General features: G+C 36.2%; 1 protein-coding gene across 2 annotated transcripts in view; it reads left to right on the forward strand.

Moving 5' to 3' along the window:
• The window catches only part of PDE1A (phosphodiesterase 1A), a 257318-nt gene that overhangs the window by 155832 nt on the left and 78903 nt on the right, over nucleotides 1-22583 (forward strand). For both annotated transcript variants that reach the window (XM_079783074.1, XM_079783075.1), the window contains exon 4: nucleotides 20989-21102. In XM_079783074.1, coding sequence (XP_079639200.1) covers nucleotides 20989-21102 — 114 coding nt within the window. The remainder of the gene's footprint in view (nucleotides 1-20988; nucleotides 21103-22583) is intronic.

Raw genomic sequence — 22583 nt, forward strand, 5'->3', positions numbered from 1 at the left:
TCCAGGCAACTGGACTCCTACAAGCTTCACCAATATGGTACACCCTTGAGTCATTATAGGAGTTGTCTCCCACCCTCTGTCAGACATATGTCCCAGTATGGGTTTCCTTATCATTTGCTGTTGCTCAAGTTTGAGTAGCATGCTGTCACCAATACAGTGGACTGGTGTGATGATCTGCAAAATGTCTATATGATCCAAGTATCCTCACGCAATATGGTGACAGAGAGCAGAGACCTAACAGTCCTGGGGCATGACCATGAACACATGCTGCTATCCAACCACATAAATCTGAGCTGCTTCTGATCCTCATTTCTGATGGGTATTGAAATGAAAATATTTACCAGTTCAATAGTAGCATACTATGTGTCAGACGCTTTTAATTGGCTCTAGAAAAGATGAACACATTTAGCTCAGCAACTGCAAATGGAGCTATTACTTATCCTTTGCAGTTAGTAGATGGACAGAAGGGAGGAAGCCGTTTTTTTGGACCTGTACTTGATCTTTCCAACCATAACGGTATAATATCATTATGCAGAATGGGAGAATATGCTGGAGTACCATATGATAAAGATTTGGATATCAATTCAAATTTCTGTCAGTTGCTAGGTATATCCAGATTCTTTATTCAGGGACTGAGGAAATAATCATAGGACAGATCAGTGGACACAATGGACCCACCATGAGCTAGACATGATCCAGGACTCCATTATTATCTGGCATTTTAAAATGTCAGTTCTTGAGAGTACTTAAGGGTCTTTGGTATTCAACACACTTCAAAAGATGTATTTTTCCCAAAATACAGAAATCCTGGGGGAAATATTACATATAACATAATAAGATAGCATAGAGAATTGCTATTAATATATTTACTATACTGTTGCGATGGTTTTAGATCTAGAATTGGTGCTGCCCTGGAAACTGGCGCGTTTTAAATTTTAATTATAGTAGCAATTATCAGCCTTCTGCTCATCTGATCTTGATCCTTTTTTGAGTGTGTATCCAACTTTATATTCCACTCCTTATATTTCAGCCCTTATATTCTAGTATCCTCAAGACAAATTCTCAGGCATGTTTCCCCAGTTTTTGCTGGAACATAATATCAAGCTCCTACAGCTTTTTGATGAGTAATTCCTTTCCTCTTTTAGAGGCACTGCTAAGACGTGAGCTTAGTTTTTTGTCTGGAATTAGTGAGGTAAAGTGGGGGAAGATCAACTTGTGAGACATCTGCTTTAGGTGAGGAGTTAGCATAGTTTCCAGGGAAGGAACGGCTACGGTTCTTTAACAAGGGAAGTGAGATACCTCTGTGAGTGTTCAAGGGAATTTGAGAATCCATTGTTACCAAGTGCATGTATTCCCATCTTCCCCATCCCACACCTCATGATCACATTTCTTTCTTAATAGGGCCTTATTTTAGCATAAGGGACTTTTCGGTTGGTTCTGTTTTCTAGTCTTTCTCACAATAAGATCCTGGGATTGATTTATCTCCTCTAGTTATAGGAGATAAATGCCTATTTAAATTCTGCCATGAAAACTTTCTGTCACTAATATTCTTCCAAGTTGAAAGTGGGCTCAACTGACACTATCATTTTTTTTTCTTTAAGCCATCCAACTTAATAGTTCCTATAATTGGCATTGCCCCATAGCTTTCCAATGCTATGCATAAGTACCTCCTTCCATCTGTATTTTATCCCAGTTCTTTACAAGTGAACTAGTGATTGTGGCACTGGACCACACCAAGGATTATCATCACTGTAGTTATAGCCAGAAATGGGATTTTTCTTTCCATCTGTCTGGCGAGTTATCCAATTCCACTGGCTTGTGTATCTGCTTTTTAATATTGCAAAATACTTTGTTTATACTGTCCCCAAAGCAGACCAGCTGATCTCTGGAAATGTTGGTAAGCATATGGAGAAGTGATACATGGAAGAATGTATTACCAAGCAGGTTATCAGTGTGGGAAACGGGAGCTTACTGAGGAATTCTGGGAAATAATATGGAACACATGCCTGTGAGTGATGCCATGTAAGGTGTGAGGAAGATAGGGTATTATTATAGCGACAACTATTTTTGTCACTTACTGGTTGAGGCCGATTCCAGAGTCAGGCATAACACAGAGTGGGCACTGGCATCCAGGTAAAGAGAAGTAGGTGCTAGATAATAGAAATGGGGGAGGCATGGGCTAAGTGGTAAAGTCTGAATAGAGAGAGGCAAGGCACGGATAGCATCTGCTATAAGTGACTGGCCTAACATCCCAAGGTCTAAAAATGGTAGAATGGAAACAAGAGTATGGGCTTTCTGACGCCTATTCTAGTGACCACATACTAAGCTGTTTCTCTCACATTTATCCTCCCAAGAATATTGTCTATTTTATTTATACTTGTGAGTGGCATGTATATAAATGACTTCCAATCCAATTTAATGACCAAACATCCTCTTTGTTGCCAGCCCAGAGAAAAAAGAAAATAGCTCTTGTCTTTTTCACTTTGAACTCAGGAAATGGAGTTTACTAAGTGAGGACAATGCTCTTTTATGAGAGGGAGGAGGGAAGAGGACAGGAGGATAAGTAGGATATTCCCCCCACTAATGGAAGAAAGCAAAAACAAACAAGACAGTGGAAGCTTTATGCAATGGGAATAGTTTTTGTAATCCCAGGGGTAGCCAAGAGTTAGTTTACAGTTAACCAAGGGTGTGGCAGAACATAAATCTTAACATGCCCACTGGCTTGCAGATTAGATTTTAGAGCTTCCAAAGGTACTTTTGCCAGGTATTCCTTATTGAAGGTGAGTGTCCTCTTCATTACTCAGCCTCATGTCTCTTGGGCAAGTGGTCCTGGCCACTCACTGTTATGCCTTTAGGGAAAGGACAGATAGATATAGGAAGGTTTTCCCAGAGCAGCCACACACACTGATATATCCACATGCTTGGAAAACCGAAGGTGCTTTCTTTCTTCATGCACCTTTGTTGATAAAGCAAGCACATTTGTGCCTTAGCTTCACCAACATCTCCTTATATGTATGACAGTGCGGGGTTGGGGTTTGGGGGGGAGGATCAAGGGTAAGAGAAAGACAATGAAAATTTATATGATGGGATTGGGACACAGCAGGCCAGAGAGCCTGTATGTTCCAAGCAGTCCCAAAGCTCAAGTGAAGGCAGTTTACTTTTAGGTAGTAATTTTTGGCCCCATTCTATGGACTTGAATGCATCTCATATACTTAGTTTCAGTTCACCATGGATATGTGTTTAGTTTTTGTATACTAACTGGTATTGAGGTTGAAACATTAAAAGCATTTCCATGCTTAAAATAAAATCAGAGTTTTATGTCTTGTCTAATTTACCAAACTTAAATTAATTAACTAGTAAGAGAAGTCTGTTTGACTATGGTGGATTTCTTGCTAATACATTGCAACATTGCATGAATGTGACCCACAAATCCCAATTTATTTTCCTTATAAGGAGTCATTAATTAGCAGAACCCAGGATTCTGCATTTTGTAGTACTTATTGAATAATGTTAAGTCATATTTTTTCTCTTTCTACATATATGTCTATTAGAAATAAGTTTTTACCTAATTTTAAATGAGGATAAATTTGAACAGTTTTAAGTTCCCTTAAAAGTAGACATTTTGGTTTTCAATGTGGATGACCTCAGAATAATATTGGGAAATTTTCTGAAAATTCTGAAACCAAGCCATAGCTGTAGCCCTGGAGGTTATGATCCAGTAGGTCCCAGGCAGGATCTGGACATCTGCATTTTGAAACATCTCCAGATGATTTGATGATCTTCCAGGCTTAAGAAACAATGGTGAAGTCACTCCATGTGGCTTAAAAGGTTTGGTTTCCAGTACCAACTAAAACACTTTATGGCCATGTGATAGTAGATATGTCACTTTTTTTTTTTGAACTTTTGTTACTCAATTTACAAAGTGGGGATATATTTACCTATTATTTTGATTGGTATCCTTTGGTTCTAATAAACAGACTTACCCAAGTTATCTGAGGAAAACTGGGTAGCTCTAGGCACCGACCATCTATGCCCTTCTCTTTTTCTCATGGGTCTTTCTTTTATTCTCTTTTTTATGGCATTTCTGTTTCTCTCTATTCCCTCATAATTTTGATTTGCCATGATTCCTTATGATCTTGATTGCACCCCCTGGCTCATTTCTCTAAATGCCCTTTTATTTATACCTTCCATTATTAACTGCTTGATTCTTGCTATTTCCCAATTCACACTTGTAAAATATATTTATATTTTATTGATTTGAGAGAGAGAGAAAGAGAGACAGAGAAAAAGAGAGAGAGAGAGAGAAAAAGAGAGAGAGAGAGAGAGAGAGAGAGAGGAAGAGGGGAGGACACATTAATTTGTTCTACTTATTTATGCATTCATTGGTTATGTCTTATATGTGCCCTGACTGAGGAGCAAACCCACAACCTTGGCATATCAGGATGACACTCTAACTAAATGAGCTACCCGGCCAGGGCAAATTCACACTTTTAACAGAGAGAATCTAATGGTCCCAGCTTAACTTTTTGTGCCAGGCTACATTGTATAGTGCTAGATACCCTATAAACTGCCTGTTTTTGGATCAGAGCTCACCTTTCGCCCAATCAGATAGTGCCAAAAGGCACAGAGCTATGTGATATTAAATATCACACCCTAAAGTGTATCCTGTAAAAGAAACTTAGGACTTACCCTTAAACAAGATGTGTGAGCAACATTCTCAATGTCACACATATTTCGAAAGGATGTTCTCATGCTTAAATTAGATTATGTGTATGAAGGTACCTTGTAAATTATAAAATCATATTCACATGAGCTATTAATCCCATTATCATTAAAAATATAATCATGGCATGCAAATATTAGTGTTCTATTCTAATATAAAAACCAAAATTAAATGAAAAAGTACTTTATGTTAATTGAAGCATTTTTGAAAAATTCACATTAATGAACCTAGATGATTACTCTCTATCTAGTTTACATTTATCTATCAAGTTTGTTTATATTATATTATTCATACACTCACAGTTTAAGTACATGGGAATAAAATAAGAGATGCAAGGATAAAACACTAGGCAACACTAACCCTTAAGCAACAGGATGAGAAAGGAAATAGTAAAAGGCTATAAGGAGGACCAGATTAGAGCAAAAGAAGTCAGTGAATGTCACAGAAGTCATGGGAATACAGGATTTCAATGGGAACATGTTGAGGGTTCTGAAGGCAGGCAAGGAAGGCTAGACTGTTTATTCCATGGCATAGTTTTTCCATGTTTTAAGATGGAAAACTAGTAACACTACCCTTGTTTCTCTCGTTTTACCCCTAGTCAGTGTTGCTAGACAGAAATCTTAAGCTTTGCGGAAATTAGTAAACATCCAGTTAAACACTTTTAAATTAAATTAATCTTTCCACCAAGGGATTTAGAGATTATTAAACATTTTATTTTGTTTTAAATGTTGAATATGATGGCTACTCACTTTATTTTTAAAAAAGCTTAGCGATAGGATGCACACAAACATACTACATATGTATTATATACATATCCTATGTACTTTTTTTCTAGAGTTTTGGTATTAATGTAGATTGAAAGTAATAAGAGAATCAGAAGTAAAGGTTAGAATTTTAGAGTTAAGTATGTTTGTCTTTAGTAGACATAAGGCAGTGATAAATTTTAGGTCTGGAAATCCAGTAAGGAAACTGAACAAATTGTTCCATTTGAAAAAAATAACTGTAGACAATGTTCTTATTGTTAAATGTTAAAATGGCTGCTCTTGAAATATGCTTTTTCTTGAAAAAGATAAAACTAAACAAAGAATCTTTTGTGATTAGGGAAAAGAGATAAATATTAAAACACAGTGAGTGATGTCTATCTCTAGCTTAAATATTTATACACATGTTTATTTAGCTTATTCTAGCTGTTATGTTATCATTGCTTTTTTGCCTCTGTGTCCTTCTATATGAAGCTGGCTATGTGCCCTTAAGTGATTTGAGGGGTTCTGAAAAATAACTGCCCCAAATATCTTTCCTTTTGTTGTATTATATTCCCTAAATTTTCAATAATTAGAAACTTTGAAAGTTATGTTTCTAAATAAAAATTTTAAGAGAAAGAAGTATTTCAGGCTTTAGCCTCCATTAATATATGCATTAGAATTTATCAACTTTTCTTATATCTAAGCAAACAGAAAGCACTGAGAATAAGGGTAATAGGATGGGTAAATAGTGATGTTGTAATGGGGATGGGAGAGTAATACAGAAGCAAGAGTAATGAAAGCAGAGAAGAAAGCAGGCACAGTAATTGTTGGGAATTACCTAGGGAAATAATGCCATTGGGAATTACCTAAGTCCAAGGAATCATAAGGAGTAATAGACAACCAGAAAAGTGAGATGAGGAACTATGGTATGGCAGAAAGACCATGGATCCAGGAGAAGTGGGAGTTCTATTCTTTACTACCTCTAATGGCAAGCTTCTCTGAACTGATTTGATTCATTGGCAAAAAGAAAGATCTTAAGCCAGATTTCTGTCCAAAATCCTTCAAAATATGGCTGCTACATGTATTGGAAGTGCCCAGGAGAAGCCAAACTGTGAAGCAAGGCAGACTGCTCCCAGTGCTTGGTCTTGGGCCTTTTATTGCTAGGTAGGGGGCATGCTATTGCCAGCTGCTGTTTGTTTGAGAGATTTTAGGGAAGTCTGAATGTTCGAAAGAAGAAAGAAGAGCTGGTACAATGACTCTAGGAAGGAATTTTTTGGATTGTCAAGGAACAGAAAGAAAATCAATGTGAGTAGACCACAGTGCATGCTGAAGAAATTGGCATGAGACACGATGAGAAAGGTATAAAGCAAGGACAAGATGATGAAGGAGTGAAGGTAAGCAGTTTGGGTTTTAGTCAATGTGCTATTGACAGAGATTGGAGAATCTAAACACAGGAGTCAGATGATCCAATTTCTCTTATATGAAATGCCAGGAATTGGGTGGTAGAGGAACCAGTGTTGGAAGCAAGGAGGCCAGTAAGGGAACTGGGGCAGTATATGGCTACCTGCTCACCATACCCATTACCTGTCTCCTTGGCACTTAGTTGAATTGGCTTTCCTAGCCTCCCTTAAAGTAAGATGTAATCATATTTCTGATTTCTCCTCAATGTAAAATGAATAAAAATAATGAGCACCACTTTTATTTCTCACCCACAAAGCCTTTTACATGCCCTTTTTCACTCAGCTGGCTTGATGTGAGTCCAGTGATCATGGAAGTCACGTGTTGAAAATAGAGGCAACATATGAAGGAAGGAACTTAGATCCTAAATTATTTACTAACCAGGAAGTCACAACTTGGCCTTTTTACGAGTGAAAAGTAAACTTTGATTGTGTTAAGCTGCTGGGGTTTAAAGTTTTATCTCTTAAAGTGGTTAGAAGAACCTTAACTAAAATAGGAACTAGTGCAGTAAAATAAGTGAATCAAGGTGTCAGCAATGAGGAGAGAAGGTGATGGATAAGTGGCATAAATAAAATAGAAAAAACAAATCTAACAAAAGGTACTTTCATGACCATTTCCTAAAATCACTCATGTAGTATAAGGCCTAGAGTCCTCAAACTAGAATTTAAAATCCTAGACAATCCTTCTTGTACACAGCATTTCCCTGTGTTCTTCCATATAAGCCATCTCCTTACCTTACGTACTCCCAAATTTATATGCATGCCTCCAAGAGGACAGGGTAGAACTATCAGGTCACTAGCTGCTTAGAAGCTGGGACCTAATTTAGTTGTTGCAGGGAGAAATACAGGGTATGTACTTGATCATAGTAACTTTTACTTTTACAGAACCACCTCCTTGAGCTTCTAATGCCCAAGTAATCCTAAGTGGCATTAGGTCTCAGATGTCCTCGACATTTTGCACCATCCTTAGAATAAGATGTTAAAATGGGATTTGATCATGTACAATCTTTTAAGAGACATGATGCATTTCACAAGTGTGGGTGTGTTGCCATGGAGTTGTAGCTAACCACTAATTTAATCAAAATCATTCTCCCTTGTCTGAATTTCACTTTATAATCTTTTTTGTCAAAAAATACCAACTTATAGTGATGCTCCTTTGTGTCTTTTGTTTTGGGGTCAAAACTCCAGTTCCTGAGAATGATTTATTTTATTCTGGATGGAAGTGGTTTTTGTTTCCATCTAGAAAAACTTCAGATCTGTATCATTCCTTGTTAAACTAATGATCACTAATGATTTGTTTTGACTTAACATTGAAAAGTTTAAAAAAGAAAACAGTTTCAGAAATAAAATCAAAAGCCTACAAATTGTATTGTATAGCATTTAATTAAGGCCACCACTGAGTTAGAAAGCGTTTGCGTGTGTAAAACTCAGTCGTCTACATACCAAAACCATGTTCTCATATTGATAAGGTAGACTCTTCAAAAGATAAGAGTTTAAATGATGTGTTGTATTATGCTTGAAAAGATTTGGTGGTTGAAAAAAATACATCAGACTTACTGAAAGCATACCATATAGGTAAACCATTCACTCCTAAGAGTAGGGTTTAGCTGGTTGTACCTATGTGGACATTCAATAGATGTTCAGTATTATCTACTTTGCTATTAACTTTACTAATCTTTGGGAATGTTTATATCAAAAGTTGACAGTTTAAGAATTTGAGAGGAAAAAGCATGGATCTCTGAGTAATATAGACTTATTTTAGATATGCCTCTTCTACTATTTGACAGTATAGATGTAGATAGGCTAGTTAAAACTCAAAACCTCAGTGCCAGCTCCTAAGACAATGGAAACTAAGAAGAAAATAAACAAATGGGACTACATCAAAATAAAAAGCTTCTGCATAGAATAAACCATCAACAAAACAACAAGAGGGCTCACTGCATGGGAGAACATATTTGCCAATGTTATCTCTGATAAGGGTTTAATCTCCAAAATTTACAGGGAACTCATACAACTTAACAAAAGGAAGATAAACAATCCAATCAAAAATTGGGCAAAGGACCTAAATAGACACTTTTCGAAGGAGGACAGAAGGAAGGCCAAGAGACATATGAAAAATACTCAAAGTCACTAATTATCTGAGAGATGCAAATCAAAATGACACCTGTCAGAATAGCTGTCATCAACAAATCAACAAACAACAAGTGCTGGCAAGGATGAGGAGAAAAAGGAGCCCTCTTGTATTGCTGGTGGGAATGCAGACTGGTGCAACCACTATGGAGAACAGCATGGAATTTCCTCAAAAAATTAAAAATGGAGCTCCAATTTGACCCTGTAATCCCACTTCTAGGAATATATCCCAAGAAACTAGAAACACCAATCAGAAAGGATATATGTACCCCTATGTTCATAGCAGCACAATTTACAATAGTTAAGATTTGGAAACAGCCTAAGTGCCCATCAGCCGATGAATGGATTAAAAAACTATGGTACATCTACACAATGGAATACTACGCTGCTGTAAAAAAGAAGGAATTCTTACCATTTGCAACAGCATGGATGGACCTGGAGAGCATTATGCTAAGTGAAATAAGCCAGTTGAGAAAGATAAATATCACATGATCTCATTTGTAGAATATAATGAACAACATAAACTGATGAAACAAAATAGAGCCAGAGGAAAAAAAATATTTTAGAATATAATAGAAGTAATCCTGTTATTTGCAGATTTTTAATATCCCTACAACTTTATACTATGTTAATAAAATTTTGGTAATCTATAATAATAAAAGCATAATAAGCTAATTAGACCGGGCAGCTGAAAGACCTTCCGAATGAAGCCGTGGAGGCGGGGGCTGAGGCAGAGGCAGGTAGGGGCGATCAGGCAGGCATGCAGAGTGGTTAGGGGTGATCAGGCAGGCAGGCAGTCAAGTGGTTAGGAGCCAGCTGTCCCAGATTGCGATGTCTGACCGGCAGTCAGACATCCCCCAAGGGGTCCCAAATTGTGAGAGGGTGCAGGCTGGGCTGAGAGACCCCCTCATGCACAAATTTCATGCACCAGGCCTCTAGTATCATTATATTTAAAATGTTTTTTCTTGAAATATTTTTATTGCATGTAATATTCTTATATTTAAAATTGTTTTTCTTGAAATATTAATGTCTATTGCATGTAACATTATTATACTTAAAATCATTTTTTGAAATAAAAAAATAAAATAAAATAAACAAAAAAACACACACCTCAGTGTCCTAATTTTAAAATTGAGACTATTTTATTACCCTTTTTTTGAGGAATAAATAAGTTTTATGATCTTCAGATAGATCTTAAATAGTTTATTGAATGAATGGGACTGCCAATGACAACTTAGGACTAAGAGATTTATTATGCCACAAGAGATGAATTTGGACTACATATTCATATATTTGGTTAATCATTTATAAATTACAAAAATTTTAATTAAGTTCTAGGTATATTGGAAGGAAATAAAGTCAACTTTTGGACTCATTTGTGTTTACAGATATACATATACACACAGCTAACACAAAACTTCAATATTAGAATATAAGATATAATATGGGGACATCAATATTATAGATCCTTAGGTGTGTTGCAGGTAATGGAACTAAGAGCTAAAATATAGTGAGAATTAATGCTTTTGTGCTCAGCTTTTTGTAATCTTGAGTTAAGGTTGCTGCAAACTGGATATAACAGTAACAAGGACACATATGAACCTAATTAGTTCTATGGGTAAGTTTCATCCACATAGTTTTTCTTAGGGAAGATGATTGATAGCTGAAGTCAAGGTAGGAGACTGGAGGGAAGGTTACCAACTTGACAAGTATATCAAGTCAACAGTTAACAATAGTGAATTGTATACTTAAAAATGACTATGAGGATATACTATCTTAAAATAAATCTCACATACCCCCTCCCACACATAACACAGATGGCAGTTATGTAGAAGTGATGGATAAGATATTTAGCTTGACTGTGGTGATATTTTCACAATGCATGCACATATTAAAACATTAAGCAGCATGCCTTAAACATGTAAAATTTTATATGTCAAAGATATCTCACTAAAGTTGTGTTTTCCTTTGACAGGGGTCATTTCCTCTTGGAGCAGAGGAATAGCCTAGCTAAGTATGGGTAATGGAGGAGGATTTACATAGCAGGGAATGATTGGAGGAGATGGCTCAAGAGCAAGAAGATAGGAAGGGCAAGTTAGGGGAAAAGTGGTAGTGAGGTTAAAGTTATAGTTAAAGATCTCTATGAGGTGAATGAGTTGACTCATGGGAGTTAACTGGATGACCCTACTCCCATTTCAAGGTTAAGCTAAGTTGTACTAGCATTCTGTCTGCAATAACAGCATCAATGTATTGAGTGTGACATTGTTCCAGATGACAGAAGGACACAGCTACTAGGGGAATGATCCAAGTGGTCAATAATAAACACACAGAGAACTATGTTAATAATGTTTTGCTTTCTTTTCTTCTACATTTTAGGCTAAGGTTTATTTCTCTAAAATTTCTTAACTGCAGTTCATATTGAATTCAGAAACATTTAGCTGTAGTTTTAGAAGCTGAACTGACCATTTGCTTGTTCACTGCATTAAAAAACATTTTCTCTTTTAGTCAATACTTACTTGCTAAATCAGATTGAGTGTACAAGTCTAAGCAGCCATTGAGAAACTTAAAAAAATATTTTCACAACCTAATTTCTTTGAACATACTGACATTTGTCACATTCCACTGCTTTCCTTAGTTTTTGTTTTTTTTCTAGCTGTAAAAGTACATGGTGACTACATAGTACATTGAGTGTGCATAGTTATTTTCCTTTTCTTAGCAGCTGTAGCAGCAGCATCTGCTCAACACCTGGCCTCTTTCATGGGGTGGTTACTGGAGTTCGATCAAGTCTTCTAGTTTATATGGTTAGCATTCAGATAGGTTTCTTAATACTACTTTACTATTTTATTGGAATCATTTTAAAGTTCCACAGGTTTAAGTAGTTTCCTTGAAAAAACATTTTTATTTTTGGGGGGGAGGAGAAGGGTTTATACTTATGCTAAATTATTATTTATTTATTTATTTTAAAAAAAACTTGATTGTTGAAAGTATTACATATGTATTCCCCCCCCCACCACCATTGACTCTTTCTAGCCCCCCCTGCCCCCGACCCCAGGCCTTCACTATCCTATTATCTTTGTCCATGGGTTATGCATATATTCATACAAGTTCTTTGGTTGATCTTTTCCCACCCACCCACCGAAAAAAACATTTCTTTAAAAGCAATGTTCTTTTAAATACCACTAAGACAAAACACTCATTATGACATTCTTCAGCATGATTTCTTTTCCTGGGACATTTATTTTAAAACCAAGTTGCAGTGGAAAACCAGCATCTGTGTTACAGAACTTGAGAGCATATCACACCTTCAAATGAAAATGCTAAAGTGATGAAGACAAAAAATTAGTGCTAAAATTAACAAATGAAAATGACTCATGCATTTTAGATACACAGACTCCTTTAGAACATGTCTCTTTGAGCCTTTATAGTTATAGTCATGAGGGCGGATGGGAGTAATGAAATGGAAAAACTATGGAATTGCATACAAATCAAGAGACAGTTTTCAGTTTCTAGATCAAACTCAATTCTGCCTACTATCTAAATGGACTTTCAGCTATAACTTATTGTTCCTTGTATCCCAGTCATTCTTTCTGCCCAGAAAAAGACAGATTTTATTCTAATTTGGGAAAAATGCTCTGCAATTTTTATCAATACCAAATAGCTAATAACCATTTGCACCAACCCTGTACATTTCCTGCTTCATCATTATTTTGTTCAGTTATTTTAATACTTCATCAAAAAGAACTTTTAATTGTAGCTGTACCCTATCTTCTTTTTTGCTGATTTATTTAGGCAGCAAGAAAATAAAATTCTTATTTTTTGAATAAAGATTGTGGGTTGTCACATATATTTATTATTTTCCTACTCAAGACCCTCCCTAAAATGACAGAGGAGTAAAATTTTATAAACCCACACAATCAAAGAGAGAAAAAAAGAGAGAAGGTGTTAAAGAATAGGATATTTTAATGAATTTTTGAAATATGTAAACAGGAGGAATAGTGGTAATTATCAGGGCAGAATAGTGCCGAGCACATGACTTCCCTTAGAGAAGAAATGAAGCCTTACTAGTGGGTGAAGGTCACTACTTTTTCTTCATCAGAACACATATATGTACATTTATATAAAAATATATTTACATTATAAAAATAAGTATATTTTATAAATAACTATATTTAAATGTATTATATATTTCATATATTTAAATGTGTTTAAATATGTATGTATAGTATTTCAGAGGGCTAACAGTATCTGGGCACATAGGATTAGTTCCCTCTTTAGAGTCAATACGCTCTTTTGCTTCTTATGAAGAAACAATTGGTCTTGAAAGCATTTCAGGGTTTGTATCTCTGTACTTAAAAGGGATTCTTTAACATGCTGGGACTTATGCAATGCCCGTTTCTATAATAAAACATTGTGATAAATGGTTTACCTAAGTTGTGATTTGGAGAGAAGAGAGAAAACAATTATATACTCCTTTGTGCTTAAAAATACTTTTCCATTATATATTCTTCATCTCCATGAGATGTTTTTTTTTTGTTCCTTTAAATGTACAATGTAAATCTATATCAAAGGCTAATAATATTTGCTATACAGTTGTTCCCATATTTTAATGATACCAGTTGTTTTGGGAATTACTTATGCCATAAAATGAAGGTGTTAAGGAGATTTACAATGACAACCTTTGCCTATGTGAAAGAAAAATGTCTTTAAAAGACTTTACATCTATAAGCTTTGCTTCTTAGACTGAGGTTAGGATTTAATTTCCTAAGAATTGACCTGTGGAGTAGATAGGACAATTTAATTACTTAATGACATCATTTTTTATCATGCTGGGATCAGAGACAATCAGAACTAATGGAAAATGACATAGCTTCTTGTTCTGGATGTCCCCATTTGTGTGTTTTGGGGCAATCCTATGTATGGCCATATTTTGAATGTTAATATCTGCTATAGATATTCTTTTAGCTTCGCCTTTTCTACTTTTTATTACAGCATTCTGACAACCATACCTTCTCACTTTTGTATTTCAATCAGGTCACAAGTGGGGACATTGTTAGGAATACAATGATTATTCTCTTTTAAATTACACTTATTAGTTTATTATTCGTGGTCAATAGCATTAGAGATAACCTGGGCATTTTATATCCTAGAATTTAATAAAGATATGCAGAGACACACAAGATATTTTAGTATGAGAATGTTCTTATTTATGTTGGTGGTATTTTTGCAAGATTGGGTCAAGTAGCCATATCTCACAAAGTAACCTTAGAGTATTTGCAGTACTTGATTATGAAAACTACAGTTTTATATTGAGTATTTTTTCATTTGAAGAAGTGACAGTTCTATATTTGGATAAAAAAATACTCAATCATTTCCCACAGCTCAGTACTCTTTGTTCAAAGTAGAAATTATGTCTCCTCTGCAACTGCTTGATTGAGTTACAGAGCCACTCATTTATTTTCAAAGAGTGTGTTTCTATTTTCATTTCTCTCTCTTTTTTTTTAAGTGTTCTGATCATTAGAAAGGAAGGAAGTCTCTCCAAAAAGCTAAGATCAAAGACTATTCTGTTCATAATATTCAGGCTGGTTTTAAAAGTGTTATGAATTATCAAAGATTACTGTCATTCTCTTTGAGAAAAGATCATTAAAAGTTGAATGCTGCTTTAGATCGTTTCAAGTCTTTGATAGTATATATTAGAATTTTAAGTATTTTGATAAAACGAAAAATTCGGATATGTAACAGATGCATCTATTTAGCATGTAACTTTTTTCTATCTCAAATTAATGATTTCACATTTCATTTTGTAATTTATAATTTGATGAAGGTGGACATGTGTATATACCTGTGAAACCATCCCACAATCAAGAAAATTAACATTTCCATTACCCTGAAAAGTTTCCTGAAGCTCCTTTGTAATCCTTCCCTTTCTCCTCCCTGATCCCCGCCTCCCCTATTCCCAGCAACCAGGGATCTGCTTCCTGTCACTATAAAGATAGTTTGCATTTTCTAAAATGTTATGTAATTGGAATCATACAATATGCTCATGTTTTATTTCACTCAATATAATTAAGATTCGCTCATGTCATTGTGTATATCAATGTTTTATTGCTGAGTACAACTCTTTGGATGGTTATGCCCTAGTTTGTTTTTTCATTTACCTGTCGATGAGCATTTGGGTTGTTTCATAAAGCTGCTATGAACATTCATGTACAAGTCTTTGTAAGAACATATATTTCTTTTTCTCTCCACCAAAGAATAAAATAGCTAAGTCATATGTTAGATGAAGATTTAGTTTTTTAGGGAACTGTTTTCTAAAGGGATTGTACCTATTTACATTCCCAATAGCAGTATATGGTAGTTCCAGTCTCCACATCTTTGCCAGTCTCTCCACATCCTTGCCAGTATTTGGTATGATCAATTATTTTAATTTTAGCCATTCTAATAGGTGTTTGATTGTTTCACATTATTGTTGTAATTTGAATTTTTTCTAATAAGTAATAATTTTGAGCATCTTTTCATGTTTGCCATGAATATATCATTTTGGTGAAGCGTCTGTTCAAATTGTTTGCAGATTTTTGTATTGGGTTATTTGTCTTGTTATTACGGAGTTTTGCAAGTTTTTGCGTGTTTTGGATACACATCCTTTATCAATATGATTTGCAAATGTTTTCTCCTGGTCTGTGGTTTGTCTTTTTATTTTTTAAGCAATGCTTTCAAAGAATAGAAGTTCTTAATATTGATTAAGTTCAATCTATTTTTTTCATAGTTAGTACTTTAGGTGTTGCATCTAAGATAACCTGTGACTGACTTCGATCATAAAGATTTTTCCTATATTTTCTTCTAGGTTTATAGTTTTGGGATATACATTTATATTTGTGATGCATGTATGAATTCAAGTTCCTTTTATACATAGATACTTCTTTTGATCCACTGTCTTATAAATGCTATCTTTTTTTTCCCACCGTATATTATCTTTGCAACTTTTCCCAAAATCAATTGACAATGTATTTGTGGGTCTCTTCCTAGACTCTATATTTTGTTCCATTGACATACTTGCCTGTCTTGGTGCTAATAATGTAGCATACTATGCCATTTATACTGTACTGATTAATGTAGCTCTAAAATAAATCCCAGAACTTTGTCCTTTTTCTTAAATTTGTTTTGACTGTAGTAAGTCGATTGCATTCCTATATGAATTTTATAATCAGCATGACAATATATACAACTAAAAAGCCTGCTGGGATATTTATTGGGATTGCATTGAATCTAGAGATCAAGTTGGGGAGAAATAACACGTTAACAATATTGAGTCTTTCAAACTCTGAACATGGTGTATCTCCTCATTTATTTAGGCCTACTTTGGTTTGTTTTTGCTGTTCTGTAGTTTACAGTAACACTTGCACATATTTTGTCAGACTTATGTCTAAGAATTTCACATATGGGGTACTATTGTAAATGAAATTGCTTTTTATTTTAATTTCTATTACTTAGAAATGATGTTATTTTGTATATGGCAAACTTGTTAAAAACATTTATTACTTCTAATAACTTTTTTGGTATATTTCATTAGATTTTCTATTTACACAATCATGTTGTCTGTGAACAAAAACTGTTTTGCTACTTACTTTCCAATCTGGTTGGCCTTTACTCTTGCCTTAATGCATTTCTAAAAGATTCAGTTTAATGATAAATAGCTGTGTTGAGAGTAAAGCCTTATACCTTATGTTTGGAGAAAAGCATTTAGTCATTTAACATTACTTATGACATTAGCTATAGATTTTGTGGACTTTATCAGGTGAGGAAGTTCCCCTCTGTTTCTAATATGTTTAGAGTTTCAGTAAGCATTTGATGTTGGATTTTGTCAGATGCTTTTTAAATATTTATTGAGATGATCATATGGCTTTTCTTATTTAGTCTCTTAATATTGATAGATTTGATTTCCTAAAATGTTAAGAATTTTTTATATTTATGTATGATAATTTGAAAATGATTCATGAAGATGTTTTGGCCTTATCTATAAAGAAAGTGAAATAATAGTCTAAATAAGAGTGTTTGGAATTATTATATTCATAAATTGATTAAAAAGTGAATTTATTATTGGAATGATAATTATATAAATTATTCCATTAATCTGCTGTTGTAATTATAAGTAATCTTTTTTCAATACAAAGGTTTTTTAGGTCTACTTTGATTTCTTTTAGCTGTTCTGTAGTTTACAGTAACATTTGCACATATTTTGTCAGTCTTATGTCTAAGAATTTCACATTTGGGGTATTATTGTAAATGATCTTGCTTTTTAATTTCAGATTGTCCATTTCTATTACATAGAAATGATGTAAATAGAAATATGTACTCACTAAAGGAATTTGATGCAGACAAAGGAGATAAAAAAGAAAGACATTTTAGAAGCCCCAAAATACATATTTTCTTCTAGTACTTTTGGGTTGACACAGTGAGCTTAGGATTTGGAGGGTATATGCACCAGACATGCTTGTTTGTGTGTGTGCACGTGTGTTTGAGTGGTCAAGGTTTTACAGAATTATGATCATGTCTAACTAGATTTTCTAATGAGGTGGTATTGGAGTTTTTTTTTTTCAGAGTAGTTTCTTGTGTAAGATTATAGGCATATGCCCTATTGATATATAACAATTCATAATATTTACTGTCTTTAAGCTACTTCAAGTTGTCTCTGTGAAAGAGCATGTTCATTGTACAAGTATTAGGGCCTCTTGAAGTCACAGGTTTCATCAGGTGTGATGTGCTGCTCTGATGATGATCTGACAACTTCCCTGGGAGCACCTGCAGGTTGCCATGAGCTAGGAAGTGCACTTATGGATAGCTCCCCAGGTTATCCCTCTCATTGTATATGACAACTAGAGGCCCGGTGCACGAAATCTGTGCACTCGGGGAGGGGGTTCCTCAGCCTGGCCTGCACCCTCTCTCAGTTTAAAAGCCCTCAGGGGGTGTCTGCCTGCTGGCTTAGGCGTGCTCCCTGCGGGGAATGGGCCTAAGCTGGCAGTTGGACATCCTTAGTGCTGCCGCAGAGGCAGGAAAGGCTCCCGCCACCTCGACTGTGCTCGCCAGCCATGAGCCCCGCTTCTGGCTGAGTGGCGCTCCCCCTGTGGGAGCGCACTGACCACCAGGGGGCAGCTCCTGTGTTGAGCAGGATTGGGCCAAAACTGGCTCTCCAACATCCCCTGAGGGGTCCCGGATTGCGAGAGGGTGCTGGCCAAACCAAGGGACCCCACTGGTGCATGATCGGGGCTGGGGAGGGACGCAGGAAGTTGGCCAGCCAGGAAGGGACTGAAGGCTCCAGGGCATGTCTGGCCCATCTCACTCAGTCCCAATCGGCCGGAGCCCAGCAGCAAGCTAGCCTACTGGTCAGAGCATCTACCCCCCTGGTGGTCAATGCACGTCATAGTGACTGGTCAACCATTGACTGTCTGCCCCCTGGTGGTCAGTACACATCATAGCAACTGGTTGACCGGTTGAGTCTGCCGCCTGGTGGTCAGTGCATGTCATAGCGAGCGGTTGAGTGGCCTGGTGCCAGCAGCAGGTGTGAGCCCTGGGCAGGACCGCAGCACACGGGAGCAAAGAATTTTCAGGAACCATCAGAGGCTCGACCTGATGACACCTGCTCCACCATCCTGCCGCAGCCAACACCAACCATGTTCTGTGCTCTGCCGCCTGCTGCCGACACCTGCCATGTTCTGTACACACCCCCTGGTGGTCAGCACACATCATAGCAACCGGTTGTTCAGTTGTTCCACCTTTTGGTCTATTTGCATTTTAGCCTTTTATTATATAGGATTCCTCTTTTCTTGAGTTCTTTATTTTGAGTCATTTCTTATTCACTTGATTTATCAGTTAAGATTGGGTTCAGCTGCAAATAAAAGAAATCTCAACATAATAGTGGCTTAAACAAAACTTTTTTTTCCCCATGGGAAATACGTCCAGAGGTAGGTAATTTCATTCAGGTGGTTCACAGCATGGGGTCCAGGTCACTTCTATCTTCCTTCTCTGTCATTCTTGGTGGGAGGCTTTCCTCTGCCAGGTGTCTTTATGGTCCTAGATGGCTGCTGACCATTGAGACAGTTCCACTGTATTCCAGGCAGTGAGAAACAGGCAAGGGATAGAAGAGAACCCCTTCCAGTTGAGCTCGCCCTCCTCTAAATAATTGTTCTGAAACTCTGAACCTCCATTCATTCTCCTTGGCCAGAATGCAATCTCATGGCATACCTAGCTTCAAGAGAGCCTGGGAAATGTGCTTTCTTAGTGGCAAAAATTACTAACTCAAATAAAATTTGAGTTCATTTATTCAGAAAGAAGGGGAGGCAACCATCTGACGTACTTTTTGTCTTTAAAACCACTTCGTACAACCAAATACAACCAAACTGTACTGAGTAATTTCCACAAGAAAGATACACAAGTGATATATTTTTAAGCCATTGCAGAACTATGAAACTCTTCATTCTAATGTCACACATAAAAGGTAATTTCACCAAGTATAATGTGATTGGGTCATAAACATTACAAAGATCTCAGAACATTCTATGTGTTGGTTCCTTATCATCACACTCAGTGTTTTAGGCAAGCTTCAAAGTCAGACTTAATTTTTCCTAAGTAACCTGTTCTGGTTATTATTTTGTTTTGTTTTATTTTGCTGTCTCTGTATAAGTAAGACTTACTTATTGGTATATAACATTTATTTTGAAACGGTATGGTCTGCTAATATTTTGTCACATGGAAGTATATGGCAGTTATTTGTAGCTTCCTAAATAAGAAGTTTTAATCTAGATGTGATGTTTTTCCTATGGAGAAATAAAGTGTTCCTTATGGATGGAGGGATGTCAAATACCCTTGCTAAAATTTTTGACTTGTTTTTATACCCTAGTCTTGATACTGGGAATCATCCAAAGCAAATTTTCAGAAAACCTACTATACTGTCTCTAAGACAATGCCTAAAAGTAGATGCATTTCTCTCTGAAATACTTTGGGTCAGGTGTAGAATTAAATTCTGTCTATTGACTTAGGAAAATCAATAAATTGTCTTTACATTGGTTATCTACAGTATATATAGAGTAAGAAGTATGTTTTCTTTTTCTACTTGTATAGAGCAGTATCTTCAGAAACACTTGGTTTATAACGAATGCATAACGTTTCTAAAAGTATTATAAACTGATTGAGGTAATTTGTATTATCTCATTCCAAGAGATGTCTATTGCTGCACAAAAAGTTATCCCAAACTTTAGTCCCTTAAAATAATAACATTCATGATCATAGTTTCTATGAGTCAGAAATCCAGACATGGCTTAGCTGATGCCTCCTATGTCTTAAGAGTTGGGACATATCATCCTATGGACAAAAAAAAAAAAAAAACACGGAAAATATATCATAGATCTGTCTCGGGTGAAAAACCATTGCAGTAAAAACACCAAGCATGCACACATAGATTGTTTTCTCATCTTGCTTATATTTGCTTGGAAACTTTGCCTTTCTGTTTTGTTTTTGTTGCTATACACAGTAAATAATTGCTACAGAAGTGGTCAAAGGAGTACCCTTTAAAAATGATCTTCCTGCCAGCTCTGGGGAAGCAGAACAGCCATCGAATAAATTCTAGGTTAGGAATACACTTTCATGAAAGTATCTGTATTATCTTGAATTTTCAGAAAAACTATCTTTGAAATATGATACTTAAACTAGAAACCTACAACCCTAATGTTATTGAGAGGTGAATAGAATTTCTCATAGTTATTTAAGTAATAAAGATTGATCTGAACTATACCCAAAAATATATGATAAAATATTTCTATTTGATGACTTAGAAAGAAGTGTTAAATGTGTCACTTGATTTGTATATTTAATATTGAACTACTTCCCGTATAGTTATAATTAATCTTTTTTATTTCTCTCTCTCTTTGGCTACTCTCTGAAACAGACTAAGATGCCTGGTGAAGCAGCTGGAAAAAGGTGATGTGAACATTGTAGACTTAAAGAAGAATATTGAATATGCAGCATCTGTGTTGGAAGCGGTTTATATCGATGAAACAAGGTACGTTTTAACCTCCTCCTCTCTCTTTTATCTTCTCTACCTCTTTTCCCTTTTTCCTCTTTCTTGATGTTCCTTTATCTCAAACATGAATTTAGCACATATTAGTCATGAAATTAAAATCAAATCTTATTTAAATTTAAGAAGTTCTTCACTGAACTTAACTGTGACGTTTTCTTTTAAAAGTGCACATTTTAATCCAGGTGTTTGAATATCAAGAAGTAATCAAACAATAAAGTCATAAAATGAATAAATTAAAGTCTCTTCTCCCTCTGTTCTCACTGTCTTTAAGACCAGATTTGTAAATGTCAGAAACAGATATAGGATTTTCCTATTATTTCAAGATTTCAGAGTTCCTTCTGAGAAAATGGGTGTCACATGCACACACTTTCTCTGTGCAGGACTTACTAAGGGGCAGTCCCAAATGTATATTTGATCATCATCTAAACCTCATCAACTAGCCTCCTGATTATCAGAGTGGTGAAGAGATTAGGAAATAGGGACTTACTTGAAAGGAGTTGTAAGCCTAGTGCTGTGGCTCTCAACCAGGCTATTTGCCTTTCAGAGGTCATTTGGCAAGGTCTGAAGACATCGGTTTGGTTGATGGGAGTGTGCTGCTGTTGTGTGATGGGTAGAAGCTAGGGATGCTGCTAAGCATCCTACAATGCACAGGAAAATCCACCCTCTCCCCCGCCGCAAAAAAGGACTATCCAGCCCCAAGTGTTAATAGTATAGTTATGAAAAAATCCTGGCCTAACAGGAGAACTATGCAGTTTCTCTTCCTTCTCCAAGAGGGTACTTACCCTGACCTGCAGTCATGAGAGGGAGTCTTGGGGACCCCCGTGCTAAGGGAAGACTCAGTGAAGTATGATATGACAGTTCTTGAGAGATTTGCCCAGTGTCCTTTGGAGTTTTCTGAGGCTGGCTCCTAACTTTCATCTAAAAAAAGATAAAGGTGACAGGCTTATCAGGACTACATTGAATTCACGGTTTAGAGGGACCCTGTGGAGGGGGAGACATGCACTTCCAGCGTTTAGCATAGAAAAGGCCCTGAGTCTTTTCAACGTCATGAGGCAGGTGGAATAGAGGTCTTTTGAAAGGAGTAACCAAAGAAACTAACTTCAGATAGTAAAAAAGAGGCTGCATGGGGTGATTGTTGATATAAGAGCCAGGGTAGAAATCATAAAAATTCAGCCCAAATATTAGAGAATATATAATATTCAAGGTACCCTCTTGGTGTAGTGAGTTGTCTCTGAAGGACCCACAAAGTTTCCCAGGAGAAAAAATAACCAGCATTTAGCTATTTGTCACATAGATGATGACAAACAGGAGTCTTGTAAGACCCTTTAACCTCTATAATTTACTGCCTCCCCACCACCACATTTTGAACAATGAAAAATAGTGGAGTTAGTGGGACAGGAGTCAGAACAGGGAGAGTGAAGACATCTATCAGACCCTTTCCCTTCTGCAGGTGCCCCTGCCTG

Source organism: Cnephaeus nilssonii (genome assembly GCF_951640355.1).
Source record: "Cnephaeus nilssonii genome assembly, chromosome: 10".
NCBI lineage: Eukaryota > Metazoa > Chordata > Mammalia > Chiroptera > Vespertilionidae > Cnephaeus > Cnephaeus nilssonii.